The sequence below is a fragment of the Dromiciops gliroides genome, chromosome 5 (genome assembly GCF_019393635.1).
Source record: "Dromiciops gliroides isolate mDroGli1 chromosome 5, mDroGli1.pri, whole genome shotgun sequence".
Lineage (NCBI taxonomy): Eukaryota > Metazoa > Chordata > Mammalia > Microbiotheria > Microbiotheriidae > Dromiciops > Dromiciops gliroides.
The window spans coordinates 60,688,735-60,706,738 of NC_057865.1; the positions used below are offsets into that span (position 1 = coordinate 60,688,735).

At 38.8% G+C, this 18,004-nt stretch overlaps 1 protein-coding gene across 3 annotated transcripts in view; it reads right to left on the minus strand.

The window, feature by feature from the left end:
* The window catches only part of PIP4K2A (phosphatidylinositol-5-phosphate 4-kinase type 2 alpha), a 198,952-nt gene that overhangs the window by 7,630 nt on the left and 173,318 nt on the right, over positions 1-18,004 (minus strand). For all 3 annotated transcript variants that reach the window (XM_043966474.1, XM_043966475.1, XM_043966476.1), the window contains one exon: positions 9,925-10,038. In XM_043966474.1, coding sequence (XP_043822409.1) covers positions 9,925-10,038 — 114 coding nt within the window. The remainder of the gene's footprint in view (positions 1-9,924; positions 10,039-18,004) is intronic.

Below are 18,004 nucleotides of genomic sequence, written 5' to 3' on the forward strand. Positions count from 1 at the left end.
GGTGCTATCATTATCCTCATTTTATAAATAGGGAAATTGAGGCTGAGAGAGGTGAGGGCAGGATTTGCCCTCAGCTTCCTGACCCAGGTGAGCTGCTCTATCTGCTCCCTAGTAGCCTAACCTAGGAAGGTTAAGAGGGGAACTCTAATGCCAAATCTATTCTCATCCCCTTTCCTCACCCTTACAAGGGAGAATTGATTCCACAAATTGTTCCTTAAACAGTTTCATTTTAATAACTAACAGTGCCCTATTCTTTCTCCTCTTAACTCTTATTTTAGCTTCTATTTAATACTTTTTGCCTCTCAACCATGAAATCCCACATTATCATTCTAAATGCTTTTGGGAGGAGGAAGAGAAATAGAATACATAGATTTTATAAAAGTGATTAATTGAAACCAAGTGGAAGTCTATTTTTTTTTAACAGATAAAAGCATTTATCCATTATCAAGAATGGAGAGTATTTAACATGATGAGACAAATAAAGCATAGTCAGCAAAGACTTACACAAATTTAATTTGTCACAGTTTTCTTTCTCCTAAGAAGTGAAGTTGGCTTTTCTTCCCTTCATCTTTTTCAGGCTACCATATTAGCAGATTGAGCAGCTAAGTGGTAGAGTGGATAGAGTGCTGGACCCGGAATTATAATCTGGCCTCAGACACTTACTTGCTATGTGACCCTGGGCAAGTCACTTAACCCTGTTTGCCTCAGTTTCCTCATCTGTAAATTGAGCTGGAGAAGGAAATGGCAAACCAGTATCTCTGCCAAGAAAACCCCAAATAGGGCCATGAAGAGTTGGGCATGACTGAAAATGACTGAATAACAAGAGCATTAGCAGAATTACAAGAAGTAACATGTTCAATTCTATATCTATGCTCTGATGACCTCCTTTTCCCTTACCCAGTATTTTTATTGGTTGATTTTTTTTTAAATTCACAAGATAGTAGACTTAGAACTGAGAAAGATCTTCAGATCATCCAGTATAATCCTCTCATTTTACCGATGAAGAATCTGTAGTCACATGTGACCAAGGTCACATTGATAGTAAGTAGCAGAGTTAAGGTTTGAAACCAGTTCATCTGATTCACTCATGAATGAAATGTGTCGGGGAGTGGGGAGGCAGTTTGGAAGAGAAGGGAATAAGCACTTTCATAGCACCTACTATGTGCCAGGCATTGAGGAGGCTTAGTGGTCAGAGTGCTGGGCTTGAAGTCAAGAAGAACTGGGTTCAAATCTGGCTTCAGACACTTACTAGCTGTGTGACCCTGGGCAAGTCACTCAACTCTGTTTGTCTTCGTCCAATGGAGAAGGAAATGGAAAATCACTTCAGTATTTTTGCCTATAAAAGCCCATGGTCAGCAATGACATTCTATAGTCTATGGGGTCAGGAAGAGTTGGACACAACTGAACCACAGCAACATACCAGGCACTGTGTTACTATGATCTCATTTGATCTTCATAACCACCACTGAAGTTAGGTGCTATTGATCCCCACTTGACAGTTAAGGAAACTAAAGCAAACAGAAGTTAAGTGATCTGCCCAGAGTCACAAGGCTAGGAAGTGATCTGAGGCCATATTTGAATTCCTATCATTGAGAGTTAAGGATCCACTTCGCCACATACTTGCCAAGAAATCTTAAGAGCATCTCCCCTGTGGGTTCAATTTAGGAATACACATATTTGTGTTATACAGTGCTGGACTTGGGAGTAAGGTAAACCTGATGCTCACTAGCTGTGCCACCCTGGCAAAGTCAACATTTCTACGTACCTTAGACCAGAGAATATTTGGGGAAGTTCAGCAGAACCAGATTAAAATGTAATTGGGAAATATTAAACAAAATAAATAAAACACAATAGAACACAATGTTAATAAGTAGTTTTTCTAAGTCACTGTGTGGCCCATGGGGAGCTTTACATATGGTCTAGTGGCTCCCATTTCGATTTGAGTTTGACACTACCGCATTAAGACAATTTGCCCCAACTGATGAGATCATAGGCACTTCATGGATCTTCTGCACATATATCTGTTGATTGTCTTGCCCTAGATGGAGCAGGCACACAGACCCAGCCGGATGAAAGATCTAGGGATGGGGCTAAACAAAGCTAAAACATCCATCTGAAAAGTAGAAAATTATCTTCCTAATCCTCACCTTCACTGCCATTTATGTAGTACTTGAAGGTTAACAAAGTGTTTAACATACATTATCTCATTCAACGATTACAAGATCCATGTGTGAGTACTATAATTAATTATGTTATTGGAAGCATAATGTCCACAGTGAAGGGGAGGTGATAGTGTCTTTGTACTCTGACCACATCTGAAGTCCTGCCCATTCTGGGCAAGCCAGTTTAGACAGCCACAATTTTGAGCAAGCCTGATGGAAGAGCAGATGGACCCCAAATGATGCTATAGAAAAACTGGTTAAATGAACTAGAGATGAAAAGATTCACGGGGGGTCATGATTGCAATCTTTAGGTATCTGAAGGGCTGTCAGGTGGAAAAGTGATTATAGCTGTTTTGCCAGAGGGCAGAACTAAGTGTAAATAGGCACCGGGAGCACTTAATGACTATTTACTGAAGTTCCAGAAGCACATTTCAGATCAATGTAACTTTTTTTTTTACCAACTAAAGCTGTCCCAAAATGGGATGAATGAACTTGGCAGGTATGAGCTCCCCAACACTGGAGATCTTCAAATATCAGCAGGACAACTGGTTGGGGATGTAAAGGTAGATCCTCTGGTCGAGGGGATTCCTGGTGAGGCCTGGGTTGAGCTAGATGACCTCTGAGGTCCCCTCTAACTCTAGGATGCTGCGATTTTATAATGCAATGAGGAAGAGAGGCTTGCCCAAGATCACACAGGTAATCAGTGGCAGATGAGGGACCTGAACTCAGGCATTCCATGTCAAAACACAGGGTTCTTAACCTGGTGTCTGTCAATTTAAATTTTTGCTTTTTTTGGGGGGGGGAGGGGGCAGGGCAATGAGGGTTAAGTGACTTGCCCAGGGTCACACAGCTAGTATGTGTCAAGTGTCTGGGGCCAGATTTGAACTCAGGTCTTCCTGAATCCAGGGCCGGTGCTTTATCCACTGTGCCCCCCTCCTCCCCCGTGAACTTAAATTTTAAAGAAATGTTTTGATAATTATATTTTAATATAATTATTTTCCTTGGTAATCCCATGTATTGTTTTTTATGCATTTAAAAACATTCTGAGAAAGATCCACAGGTTCTACCAGACTACTCAAGAGGTTCAAGACCCCCCAAAAGGTTAAGAACATTTATTCTACAGTAAAGACAGAAGGATATAGTGGAGAGAACACTGGGTTTGAAGAAAGAGTTCAAACTGGTCTGAAGTCTGGCTCTGCTATTTCCTGTATAACATTGGACAAATACTTTGACCTCCACGGGAAACCTGTAAAATGAGAGCTGGCCTAGCTGGCTTCTAAGCTCTCTTCAAGCTCTCAATCAAGAAATCCCTTTCATGTTGCTATGAACCATGAAGTCTATACAGTGCTAAATAGTGCCAACCATTCAGAGACACAGGACTCAGCTCAGCTTTTAGAGTTATCTTAAAGGTGGGGGGGTGGTGTGCATTTTAAGCATCCACTATGTAAATAAGACAATAGCTGCTTATATCCTCTCAGTTTCATTTGCCCTGCCTATATAATGCAGATAATAACAACACCGGACTTGCAGGATTGTTGTGAGGATTAAAGGAGATAATATATGTGAAATGTTTTGTCAACCATTAAATTCTAGATAAATACTAGCTATTATTGTTATTATTACTCATTCCTGGCCCCGCCCTGCCTCTAGCCCCTTTCAGGGCAATGTGACTGGGACTGGGCTCATACAAAGACAGGGCCTTGTGGTGCTAGAAAGAATCAGTAACTTTACTAAAGGTCTGTGATGTGCTGAGGAGTTATATCCCCAGCTTTCAGGACTGTGGTTAGACCACTTCTGGATGGCCTCTTTTGGCAAGAAAATATTGACCTAATAAAAGTGTAGTTACCTCCTAGGCGCACCCACTAAATCACTAAGGGAATGAAAAACACTATTGGAAGAGTAGAAAAAGCAGTGGATTTGGTGTTAGAAGACTTGAATTCAAATCATGTCATAATCAATTGCTACCTGTGTAACTGTGGGCAAGTCATTAACCTTTTTTGGCCTTAGTTTCCTTACTTGTAAAATGAGGAGGTTAAACTGGATGACATTATAATTATTAGTCATCTGAGGTCCCTTTCAGTTCTCCATCTGTCATCCTAGGACCCACTGCTGATATCAGCCAGACAGGAGGAAAAGCCAGTATTTCCCTTTTCTCAACCAAGTAAAACAGGGCATTTTTTCCAATATGGTCATAAGGAAAATAGCAGCTAAACATGTAAATATAAATATGCAGGCTCTTTTTTACCCATCATTTGGATAGAAATGATAGCAACAATAATTCACATTTTATATATACACACACACACACACACACAAATACACATACATATTCATTCATACATACACACACATTCATCACTTTAAGGTTTTGAGAAGTGCTTTCCTTCTAATAATCCTCCCTCTGTCACTTGTTACCTTAGGGCAATCACTTAATCTACCTAGGGCTCAGTCTCCTCATATGTAAAATGAGAGGTTTGGACTATAAGGTTTCTAGGTTTCCTTCCACCCAGTCCCCATTTACCCTCTAATTTAGGGATATTTAACCTTTTGGTGTGGCACGGACCCCTTTGGCAATATCTACGAGCTTATGAAAAAGTGAGGTAGGTAGTGAGACCTGGAGAAATTAAATGACTTGTTCAGGGTCACACAGCTAATAAGTGTCTGGAGCAGGAAGTGATTCCAGGTCTCCTGACTCCAAAGGAAGCTCAATGTCACAACAAGCATTTACATTTAAAATGTTAAGCAGAAGGTATAGGAAGAAGCATATAGCCAAGGGGGTTGTCTGGATAGCTCTTTTCCTGTCAACTTTAAAAAACAAACCCAACCCTTTCTCTGGATCTCATTAAAATGAATATGCTGTTAGTAAATTGAAGATTTCTGTTAAAACTCTGGTATCCATTCCCTAACCACAGCACATAGGAAGTGTGAGTTTAGGAGGGGACAAGGAAGAAAGGCTGGACAAAGACAGCTTTTAAGAGCTGCTGAGAGGCCAGTTCTGCCCAATTCTGGTCTGCTTCTAGCTAGGAGCGTCTGTGAATTTCTGTTTTTCAGCTGACTCCTTTAAGGACTGGACTCATCTTTATGGACTCTTTGTTTGTTTCTTTTTGAATAGAATTTTATTTTCCAAAATATATGTAAAAACAAAAGTTTATCAATTTTTAAAAAATCTTTGTGTTCCAATCTTTGTTTGTTTTTAAAGAGACAAGAACTCAGCAAGCTTAGGTTTGTTGTTTTCTTGGAAGATTTCCTAGTATTACTTTCCCTTCTCCATCTTCTGAAGCCTTTCCTTCATACTACCCTGCTTAGCCCCTTTTTACCCTCTAATTCAAGGGTGTTGAAACTTTTAGTCTGTCATGGACCACTTTGGCAATCTGGTGAAGGTTATGTGCTCCTCAGAATAATCTTCTCAAATGCATAAAATATATAGGATTACAATAAAACCCAATTTTATTGAAACATGTTTATTAAAATGTTAAAAAAAAAAAAAAGAAAACAAATGTATGGACTGCCCTCCCTGGTTAGGATCCCCTACTCGAATTCCACATTACCCCAAATCTCCTAGCAGGTCCAGTCCTAAAGATCAATGGAATCCCAACAGGGCCAATTTGAGACCACTGTCAAGGTCATGAGCAGAGAAGCAGCAGAAAGGTTACCTTTTAGAGGCTTCTTTGGAAAGTTTATCTACTGATTTATATTATATGGTTTTGTATTGCCTTCCTGGAAGCACATCTGGGGTCTAGAATGAACGTGGTAATCAACCTGATTGAAATGTGCTAAACATTTAAATCATTATCATCCTTTAGAAAACATACCTGAAAAAACAGAGCTCTGATGCGACCTCCAGTTCCTAGCCCCTTTCCTATACATGACCACTCACTCCAGGTGACACTGTGCATATTTTCCTTTCACACTATGTGGGGGCGGTGTTTGTTGTTGTTTTTAACGGCTAGGCTTTCCTCATTTGCTTTTTAAAGGCTGTGTATTTATGCATTTAGCACAGTCTTGTACACAGTGGCCACTTAATATATACCTAATACATTTTATTTATAACATGGAGTAAAAATTACCATTTAGCTAAGTTCAAATATTATTACTTTTTATATTACTGTTATTTCTTTTTCTATAGCAGAGGTTCTCAACCTTTTCTGTGTTGTGGATCCCTTTGGAAACAATCTGTAAAGCCTATGGACCCCTCCTCAGAATAATGCTTTTAATGGCAAAAAATAAAATACAGAGGATTACAAAGGAAACCAATTCTTGGTGAAATGCAGTATATCTCTCTATGTATGTATATGTGTATATAACTTGTGATATGTACATATTGTTATATATACACATACAAACACACATACATGTTCATGGCCACTAGATTAAGAAGCCCTCTTCCTCATGTCAACCTTGGAAACAGCTACTTACTTAGGTCCAATAATCAAGCATGCCAGAGGAAGAATAAAGAAAGCTGATTTTGCCTCAGGAGGCTTGGAATGACTCTTTGGGGAAAAGGATTTAAAAAAAATAAAAATAGTTCAAATCATTTGTGGGCATTTATTTATAAAGCTGTCTCTCATAGTGTATCATATTTAGTGTACTAATTACTGATAAAGACTTCACCTGTGGGGAAAAAAGTAGAGGCGATCACCAGTTGATTTTTCTTCTCATTTGTAACCACAAAGTTATGATTTATAGAATCATAAACCATTTATTTGAAATGACTACTTAGAAATCAGTCCCTCCAGTGAAATATAAGCATGAGGAAGGAACTTAAACAACAACAATAATATAAAGAAAACAAGATTAACTCTCATTATCAGGATGGAATGCCAGATTCACTATAACTGTCTGCATACAAATTGAATGTTTCTTCCCTATGAATTGAAAAACCTAGTAGATGCTTTGTCATTTAGGATGTTTTTGATGGAAGAACCCTTTATAACTTGGCCTTCATTTTTTTTTTTCGGGGGGGGGGGGGTGCAGGGCAATGAGGGTTAAGTGACTTGCCCAGGGTCACACAGCTAGTGTCAAGTGTCTGAGGTCACATTTGAACTCAGGTCCTCCTTCTGAATCCAGGGCCGGTGCTTTATTCACTACGTCACCTAGCTGCCCCCTTGGCCTTCATTTTTAATAATGGCAGTGGAACACAAATATTTGAAAATGACATAATCAAATAGACACAATTGATAATAAGCCATTGAAAACATGAAGAAGACTGATTTTCACTAATGACAGGATGAGAAAACATACAGCATTGAGTTTTTGAAGTAAATACTTTGTCAATAACTGACATTAAAAGTCCTCAATGGCTAGTTGGCCCAGTGGAAAGAGCACTGGACCTGGAGACAGGAAAACCTAAGTTCTAATTCTACCTCAGTCCCTTAGCTGTGTGACCCTGAACTGGTGGCCTCAACCTCTATTTGCCTGTTTTCTCCTCTGCAAAATAGGGATGATAATAATAGGACCTATAATAATAGTACTTCCCAAGGTTTATCTGAGGATCAAATGAGATCATAATTGTAAAGCACTCTGTAAACTTTAAAGTGCTATCTATATACACGGTGGCTATTATTATTATTAACAAAATTTGTCCAACAGAATTATTCAAACTATTTCAAGGATTTAACTAAAATAACATGAAAAATAATTACCCTGTAAGTGTACTTGTGAACCTCTATCAGCCATTCAATATTTATGAAATGGCCACCTCTATATGGATATATTATGAGGTGCTGGGATAATGGGGAAATAAATGGAAAGAAGCAAATAACTGTTTGCCTCGGTGTCCTTATCTGTAAAATGAACTGGAGAAGGATAAATCACTTCAGTAACTTTGCTAAGAAAACCCCAAATGGAGTCATAAAGCGTTGGACATGAGTGAAATGACAACAACAAATAACAGACATTGCTCCTGGCTTGGTGGAGTTTATAGTCTAATATACCAGACCTTTGTGCCTTTCTAAATAAATCACTTGACTTTTTCTTTTGGGCTTAAAAGAAGCTCGCTTTATTATTTTTTGGTTTGTTTGTTTGTGTGGAGGTGTGTATATGCATACATATATGTATATGTAAATATACATATGTGTATGTATACATATATAATATGTGTGTATCTATATCTATCTATCTAACTTAAGAAATGGAATTTAAGCTGCCAATTAAACCTTCAAAGCAGAGCCTGAAGACTTACCTACCTCTAAGTAGTAGCTATGCTTTCTGGTCTAAGGAAAATTATTTCAAAATCAAAGATTATTCCAAAAAGTTGTCTAATAGGAGAATACATAAACCCAGCTGAGGACAACTTGGCATAATCATCTCAATTGGAACTCTCTCTGAATTATCTTGGAACGCATCAAAATAGAGAAGAAAACGCATGTTCTGAACAATGTCCCAGTTTATTTCTTAAATATTTTCCACATATTTTCCATAAGAGAGTAGAAAAGAGGTTACATCCCCCCCCCAAACTACCCTAACAAAATGAAAGGGCAGTAAACTATAATACACTTTTTCTTTTTCTTAAAAAGAAGGAAGGTTTTCAAAAAGGATTCTTCAAGTATATATTAATTGCCAGATGTATTTGGGACAGTTTGAGAGAAGGGCTAAAGAAGGGAAAGGAGCAGAGAGCAATGATAAAAGAACAAAACCAAACCTAACTCTCTTTGGAAGGAGATTTCTGCATGAACATTTAAACATTTTTTTTTCTTTCACTTTGGCAGTTTGAAGGTTTGCCATGTCTCCTAAGTACTCAAATAAAAGCAGACAGAAAAAAAGACCCCATTTTGATATGCTGCTTCCTTCCTCAACTCCCTTTTCCCTAGTTTCCAAAATGTCCTTTGTTTTCCTCTGCAGATCTGTCTTAGGCAGCTCACATGGACTCAACATGGAAAATGTACGAGGCCTGCTGGACGATTTGGGGAGCTGAGTATATTGGAATTAAGGGAACAGAAGTATATACAGAAGCCATCTAAATGCCAAATTTACAATACTTGGCTGAGTAAACAAAACAAAAAAAAGGCAGAATGGATTCAAAGAAGTCGCTAATCATTTTCTTTTGAAATAACTGTTTGACTGGACTCAATCAGTTTCCCTTCCTCAACCCCACACTAGTTTCTGTAAGTAGAGCTAGCCTGGCATCCTTAATACTGGGATTTTGAACTTGGGTTCTATGAACTTAAATGTTTTTTCTAACTGAAGTTCAATAAAATTGGTTTCCTTTGTACTTGTGTGCATTTTATTTATGCATTTAAAAACATTATTCTGATAAAGGGTTCACAGACTTCATCAGACTGTCAGAGGGGTCTATTATATAAAAATGGCTAAGGAACCCTGACTTATTAGGTGGCCATCCCCCCCAAATAAGACATAACATATAGGCAAGCTAGGGTAAGGAACAGCGCCTTGATAAATCTTAACTTGGATAAGATTATAGGATCTTAGATCCTGAGCTGGAAAGACTCTCAGAAGCCATCTGGTTTAATGTTTTCATTTTACAGATGAGAGAACCAAGACCAAAGTAGATACAGAGGGAGGATTTGAACCTAGGTCCCCTGCTGTTTTCTGTTAGTTCCTAATTGTTGTTGATTATCTAATTTCAAGAGCACAAAATCAGCAGCATATTTCGTTTTCTGTGAAGTTGCAAAACATACAGTTCTGGTAATAGCGAATCATATTTTTTAATCAGAATTTGTCCAAGAGAGTTGAAAAATCTTTCAGAGTCTAGCAATGGTACCATAGATAAAATTAAGCCACTTACAAAACTGATTCCTCTTACCTCCACATCCTTTTTAAGTTTCTCAAGAAACATCTTTTTGTTGTTGTCATCAATATAAATCTTCTGGCCATCATTGATGAAATCATTGTCCTTTAAAGTCGGCAGTTCTTTGGCCTAAGACAAAGAATCAAAAATATGGGTCAGAAGCTTTGAAAAATGTATATTCCTCCTTAATTACATTCTACAGACAAATTAAGCTTATCCTGTTGACAGTAGGACACAAAGGTAGCAAAGTGTCTTGGAGACCGCAAGGGGGCACCAGTGAGCTACCACGATTGGAAGCAGAACTCTCGGAATGGAGGACAAGCCCCAGTGCATAATGAACATCATGAAAATATCCCCTCATCGTGGGTAACGTTTTCATAGAACTGGAGCCGATTGTTGTCCTAGGTTCCTTTCCAGTTGCCAGGGTAGTCTTTGAGTTGGAGGACCGTGAGGACGCCTGGAATCATCACGTTTTCTTACTGGCACCAAAGCAGCGCCCCAGAAATGTCCTATTACCTCAGCCCCTTCTCACTGGGTACATCTCACAAACATGTTTCTTTGTGCAAGAAATGAGTAACAGCTACAACAGAATCATCCACAAGCATTATGCCTGGTGCCAAAAATCAGCTGCCTGAGTCAGAGCCAACATGCACAGTTTGGGATGATTTACACAACTTCCCTCTTACAGGTCTTGGTAGAACTCACCCAGAAGGCAATTTTATTTCGATTTGGACAGTGTTGGAGAAAACGGCGTCTTTTAAAAGATGGAAACATTTCAAGATGGCAAAAGTCCAGCCCCACAAATAAATAAGGGATTCAGAATGCAATTGGATTCCACTCAAGCAAACTAATGCATGGCTAAGGATGGCTGTCATAACCTGCTTGGAAAAGTAAGGCTAATGGTGAGCAGCATAATTAATGACGAGCACATGCACATGTAAGAAAGCATTGTGCAGAAGTCCTATCTTTTAAAACACCTGTTTGGAGTATTCCATTTCATTGAATGTAACAAGCATTCCAGGGGAGTGAAACAGTAAAAAAAAAAAAACACCAAAAAAACCCAAACAACTTAGCTAGCCATCGTCTGTTCCCTCTAGTTGGAAGGCATCCAACCCAATATACTATCTGTGACCTTGGATAGTATTGTTAAGGAACCCTTGAATATTGTTCTTTTTTTTTTCAGACACATAAATTGAAGGAAAACAATTGCTCCTGAAAAGATTTTCTTCTTTAAGAAAAGTGACATCAAATAAAAATAAATAAATAAAAACACTTCAAGTGACAAAAGGAAACTCACTGTATGGATTCACTGAATCATTTCCCTAAATCCTGGGCTGCTAATTGAAAAAAATACACTTCTGACTTTTGGTAAACCTTACTAATTGGGTTTAAATTTACTGAGAAGAAAAGTCTGAAATGGTGTTATAGTCTTGATTATATTAAAAATCTTGCCAAAATAATTATCCCTGCAAAGCCAGGAACATTCAAAGATAAATAGGGAGATTTTGATGAAAAAGATCGACAGACCTACTTCTGTAACACATTTATGAAGTGTCAGAGACACAAGAAAGAAAGAAGAGAAATAGGGAAATACTGGAGGCACAACATGAAGGTGGGCCAGGCCAACTTAACCTCTAAATTTTGGCCATGGATACTTGTGAAACTATGTAGAGAAGATAAACATAATTTAAACAGTGGAGAATGGCTAAGCTCAAGGTGGTTGTTAAGAGCCAATTTTACTAGGAAAACATGAGGATTTTTTTGGCGTTGTTTTGTATTTTAGAACTACAAACAGTGAATGATTCACCTTGAGTATCTCCATTTCTTCATCCACAAAGTACTTGAACTAGAGGACTGTTGAACTCCCTCCCAGGTCTAAATCAATGAGGATTTACGATGAATGGAGTGCAGTATTTGAAATTTAAGGGAAGCAACCAGAAAGGACCCAAAAGATGAAATACAAAAAATTTAAAATGAGAAAGCCCAATGGCTAAGTTTACAGACACATGTGCACCCAGAGAAAGAAATGAAGTGAGGTCATTCTTCGTCCAGATAATTCAGACACTTTTGTTCAAGTGATTCTTTGGGAAGGGAAAAGGGGAAAGGGAGCAGGTGGAACTTGAATTATTGGGAAAATTGCTGCAATTTCCTCTTTTTATATTATTTGCATAAGAAAATATGCCATGGAGTATGGAAAGTGGAAGGAAATCAATTTGGTTTTTTGGTGAGCAAAAGAAACATAGAAGCATGAATGCTAGGATCTAGGGAAGACAGACGGCAAGTTACAAATTGGATCTGTGTTTGCAATACAATTAATTCAAATTCATAATGATTAAACCAACGCCATTTGGGGCGCTAGACCAGCAGAAGTACTCCATGCAAGAAGGGGAAACAACAAACACACATCAAAGTAGACATACATTATGTACAAAGTAAATACAGGGCAATTTCAGGGTATCCTTAGGTTTCTAAGATTTGGCAGTTAGGTGAGAAACTCTAGGGACAGGGGAACTGAAATGGAATATACTCATATTTCTCCAGAGAAGATAATACTCAAAGGATAGGTGATATCATCAGGGAAGGCACCCCCTCTAAGACTTAGTAGTTGGTCATCATTAGTTGTTGTAGCTGGAAATAAAACCACACGGTGACCAGGTTTCTACTAAGGGCTTTCTCCAAACTCTGCTAAGTTGGGTCATCATAGGAAAGGTAGAGTCCATCGCCACATCTATCCTGAAAGCTTTTACAACTTTGTAGGCCCCGCCAGACCTGGTGACCAACTTGCACAGCTGTTCATAATCCCACAGCACCTGCACGCCATGATAAGGCGCTGGTGTAGGACTTTACTGGAAGAGGAAAAAAAAAAGAAGCAGGATCTGGAAAATGGGAAGAGAAAAGCAAGAAAGGAGAAGGAAACTCTTTTTCTTTCTCTCCTACCCTCTTGCTCAGCACCTAGTATTTCAGGGCCACAGTTCAGCCTGCTGTTTTTTTCCTTCAAGGTGTCAGGAACTGCATGGTACAATGGAACCAACAATGAATTCGGGATCAGCAGATCTGGGTACAAATTCTGGTTCTGCCCTGTACTACCCTTTGCATCCTTCAGATCTTAGACAAGATATACTTTTCTGGGTGTTGGTTTTTCCCTGTCAGCTCTAAAATTCTCTAGTCCTCCCTAGGAGAAGGAGGTGTCACTTTCCAACCTACTTGGGGGATGTCTATCAATACTTTTTTTGTGTCTTTAACTGTGCTAGTTGTGTAAGTGATGCTTTAATCAATGCACAGATCCCGAGGAGTAAAAAGTGTCAGTCTATTCAATACACTAAGAATTCTGCTTGGTTTCTTCCCTCATCCTTTAGTCCAGAGACTGTATGTGTCTTGAGAAGAGACCAGATCACTGATGGACCAACAGACACAACCATCAATCCCAGGCCATGTTGTCAGCTTATTAAAAATTCTAGTAGTGTGCTGTACATTTTAATATTAGGTGTGATGATGAAGGTTTCTTTAATTTGATCAACTGAATTAGGATCAAATTGAATGATTCCAACTTTTGCTTTTCCCCCTTAAATCAAACTGTTTTCTTTTAAACCAGAATATCCAGGACCTAATTTATCTTTCTAGTTTTTCTTTGTTTCCTGGTTTGACAGATCAATCAACAATTCATCACACAAAATTTCCATTCTATATCTTATGACATTTTTTTTTGGGGGGGAGCAGGGAAATGAGGGATAAGTGACCTGCCCAAGGTCACACAGCTAGTAAGTGTCAAGTGTCTGAGGCCAGATTTGAACTCAGGTCCTCCTGAATCTAGGGCCAGTGCTTTATCCACTGTGCCACCTAGCTATCCTCATATTTTATCACAATTTGAATACAATTTACTTATGGGTTAGGGGAACATGATTGTTTCTTCAATTGTAAAATGGGAAACCAATGTTAATCCTATGAACTTTGGAGGGCAGCTGTGAGAATGAAATAAGCTAATGGGAATGACAATGCTTTGAAAAAGCAAAGGCATCATAAATGTGCAAGGTAGGATTGTTACTATAAATACTGATTTTTGCCTCAACTATTTCCAAAGGGTTGAGATAGGCACATAAACACTCTCAAGTACCAAAGAAGGTCCCTGTCCATATCACATGGGAAACAGTAAGAATGGGTTTGTATGATGGAAGGATGTACTTGACTACTAGGTTCAAATTACAGTTTCGACATCAATGAGCTGTGGGGCCATGACTGTCCCTACCCCTCTCTTAAGGCCTGCTTTCTTTTTCTGCAATAACACCAACACCAACACCAACACCAGCACCAGCATCAGCACCCGGAATACTCCCTCTACACCCTCCCTGCCAGGTCCAGGGGCTGACTTACTGATGAAAAGCGCTTTGTAAACTTTAAAGGAGTGTCAGCTGTTGTCATTATTAAACTGAAACCCACATGAAATTATGTTAACAGATCATGGCTCAAGGAGCATCATAGATGTGAGTGATGGGAACACAAATGAACAGACTCAGCTTACTGAGAAAAGTGGATGTAGGATTCTAGGTATACACGTAATGAATTATCTCAGGGCCTGAAGAGAACCAACAAGGATGATTTAAAGAGAGGTAAAAGGTTTTTGGGTATAGTCGGACACTGAATGGTTACTTTCTTGAGCTCAACAGCAGATATAAATTATCCAGAGGACTGGGCTTGGGGTAGAACAGGACACACAAAAAAATTCCAAAGGAACAGCTGTGAAATTTATTGCTCTCATTTCTGAAATGACCATGCAGCTCTGTGGGCTGAGTCAGCAAAGCTGGGCCTGTGGATGGAAGGCAGTTGCCAAGCAAGAGTCATGGAATCCATTGAGTGGGCTGTTTCCAGAAAAGAGACAGGAGAACCCTGCAGTCTGTCTGAAATGGGTGTAAAGCAATAAGATGAAAGAAAACGTGTACTAAAGTGTACCTTTCCTTCCTATACTGAGTTCATTAATTATCGTTATTCAGTTGCCTATATGCTAAAAAATCACTGCCACCTAAATTATTAGTGGATTTTAAAAGTGGAAAAGAGGTAACAGATGTGTTTAGTTATAGGGACCAGTTTATTTGGGATTTTAAAATAATCTTTTAAAACTTTAAATTACTATTAGTTGGTACATATTGGGTAAACGCCTATTTGCACTGAATTAATGTTTACTTTTAAAGGTTCAGTTTAAAATGAAGAAAAAGATCAACAGTAAATTATGATGGGATCCCAATTCAGACATGCTAGTGACTTGAATAACTTTTACTTGAGTCCCAAATATTTTAAAATAGCAAAACAAAATTCTCATTATAGAATGAGAATATTCCAATCACATCAGTGCGAAACATCTTGTTTCACCAATGAAAAGCATCAGAGAATCCAAGCATACCAGCATTCTACTAAATTAATAATTGACTTCATTTTGAATTTTCATCATTTTAATCTTCTGCCAAAGAATGCAAAAGGATTAGTGGGAGAAAAAAATCAGTTTGAAATTATATAAGGATATGCTTGTGACACATGTATAACCCTAATCTATAGATTGCAAGGCCCAGTTGGGTTGCAGTTGGGAAGGGAACCTTCAATGGAAAATAAGCCTCATTCCTGTCACACTCAAGTGTTTAATGCAAACAAGATTTTGCCACCAGAAGGTTTCAATGCAAAGGATAATACATATCATGATGCATTGTGATTAAAGGACTCATATTTCAGAAAGAAATGAATTTTTGTTCCATGTGTTCACTTGGCAACCCATTTCTGAAAAGTCTAATTGTAAGCCACGATGTCAAAGATCACTGGTTAGTGTCCCTTTGATGGGCTGTTATTGTGACAGATCGAGCTGCATGCACAACATATAAAATATGTGTTAATTATTGTCTGATGTTAGGTATGGCTCATGTTCCTGATCTAAGTGTTTTTCCAAGCTTGCTCAAATGAAAATAAACTTATAAAAGAGGATAAATCAAATGTGAAATTGGAACCCAGCCATTCAGACGGCTTGCCAAGAGTCTTTATAAAAATCAGTATCTGCTGCACTTAAAATATAATGTGGAATTATTCACATAATGGAGCACACACATTTAGGTAACTTACTTTGGACCTGGTACAAAAGGGATCTGATTTAACAGCATCTTGCACACAGGGGCCACTGGAAGGCTATATGGATTGCTAAAGATTTGCAATAAATGAGCCCTGTTGCTCAAAAAAAAAAAAATCTCAGTCACAAGTCTAATCCATAAAGTGGGAAACTGGCAAAAGAGGGAAAAAGTCCATGCTGAAGCACTAGGGATAACAGGTGTTTCCCCACAGAAAACGCTCACGATGCCCTCCTTCCACAACAGAAGTAAAGCATGCCTAAACAGGCAAAATGATGACTTGGGCAACAGCCCAACAACTCATTAATTCACCCTAATTTCCACAAAAGAACAAGAGGATGTTCTTTGTAGATGGCATCAGGGACCCAGAGTCTCTGAATTCAGGTCTTTCCTAAATCTCTTCAGGTACAACTATAGGAATAAAGTAAGTCCCTCCTGGCTGTTGGGTCCAACATGATGTCATTAAGAAGCATGGAACAATGGATGCGGTCCTGTAATTTTATAACTTGCAACAGCTACATCTGGTGGAGCTATGGGCCAGCTCCTTATCATCCCTAATATAATCTAACTAGGAGAGGCAGCATAGCATGGTAGATGGAATGTGAGGCTTAGAGTCCAGCAGAGTCGAGTTGGAATTCTGCCTCAAATCCTGTCACCTTGGGCAAGTTGCTTCACTTAGCCCATTAATAAAAATGGAGATAATAATAACACTTAGTTCCCAGGGCTACTGCTGAAATATTGTATGTAAAGCACTTTGCAAAACTTAAAGTGTTCTAGAAATGCCAGTTATGCTGATGATCATGTTTATAATTAATAGCCTTCTTTCCCAACACTATCTCACTTTTAGGAAAATGACTGCCGTATCATTTTAATGTCGTTGTCTGGAGCTCTTTGGATAAGCTTTTCTTGGGACAAGCTGAGCTGCACTAAAACAGGCAAAATGGGTTCATTATTATCATTTCTGAAGATTTTTTGTTCAACTAGTGTGCAGAAAAAAAAATCTAGGCAGCATTTTGCTGGATAACTCAGGAAATTTGCTTCTGTTACTGCCTTATGGGTTAGTCCTAAATTTGTGAAGAAGAAAAAGAAATGACAATGGTCTGCAATGGCTTGGCCAACATTTCTAAAAATAATTTTGGCCCTTGGTACCCCATATTTAAACTTCCTCAACAACTTCTCTATCCTCGCTGTGGCTGGAAGATGTCTGTGAAAGTGGTTAGGTTTTAAACAGCAAAAACAAAAGGCCGCCTACATACCCCAGTGCCCCTCGCCAAGTGGCAGTTTATCTTACTGCACTTGAGGCCAGAATGGTGGAGACAGCCTGGGGTTATTCATCTGAATCAGTCTGAGGGTTCCCTGGAAGGGTACGATTGGGCAGCAAGTTAAATATCTATCAATCAAGCTATCAATCAAGTGCCCACCATGTGATGGGTAAGGCAGGATATGCCTCTACATTATTAACTTGCTTTGTTTTGGGGACAATAAGGAAGAGCTAGCAAACGGAGCTCTACCAGGTTGTTATTTTGAACTGTAAGATTACCAGGAATAGGATAGCATAGTTCTTAATGACAACACAGTTTCCCATTTTAGCAATGGGACCTGTGACAATGCAGGCTGTTGTGATGAAGGCTGTTTGGATGTGGTACCATCTGGACACAAAGCTAGGAGATACATCTAACATTCCTAACATTTCACTCCTCACTCTGACCTCCTGGGCTAAGGAAGTAAAAATTCTGGAAATCTGAAAATGGAAGGCAGGAACATTTCTTTTCACCTTCTGATAACTTACTTGTAGCTACATAGTAAGTGCTTAATAAATGCTTCTGGACTGACTGATATATCAACTCTACACAGACTAGACTGCTGATAAGGGGCCTTCCCCTCCCCTCCCCCAGTTAATAACAGCTTTCTAGGGACTGCCCTTTGAAAACATGAAGTGATTCCAGTCTTGAGCTATTGACAGATATTACTAGTAAATCTCCAACTTGGTGACAGTG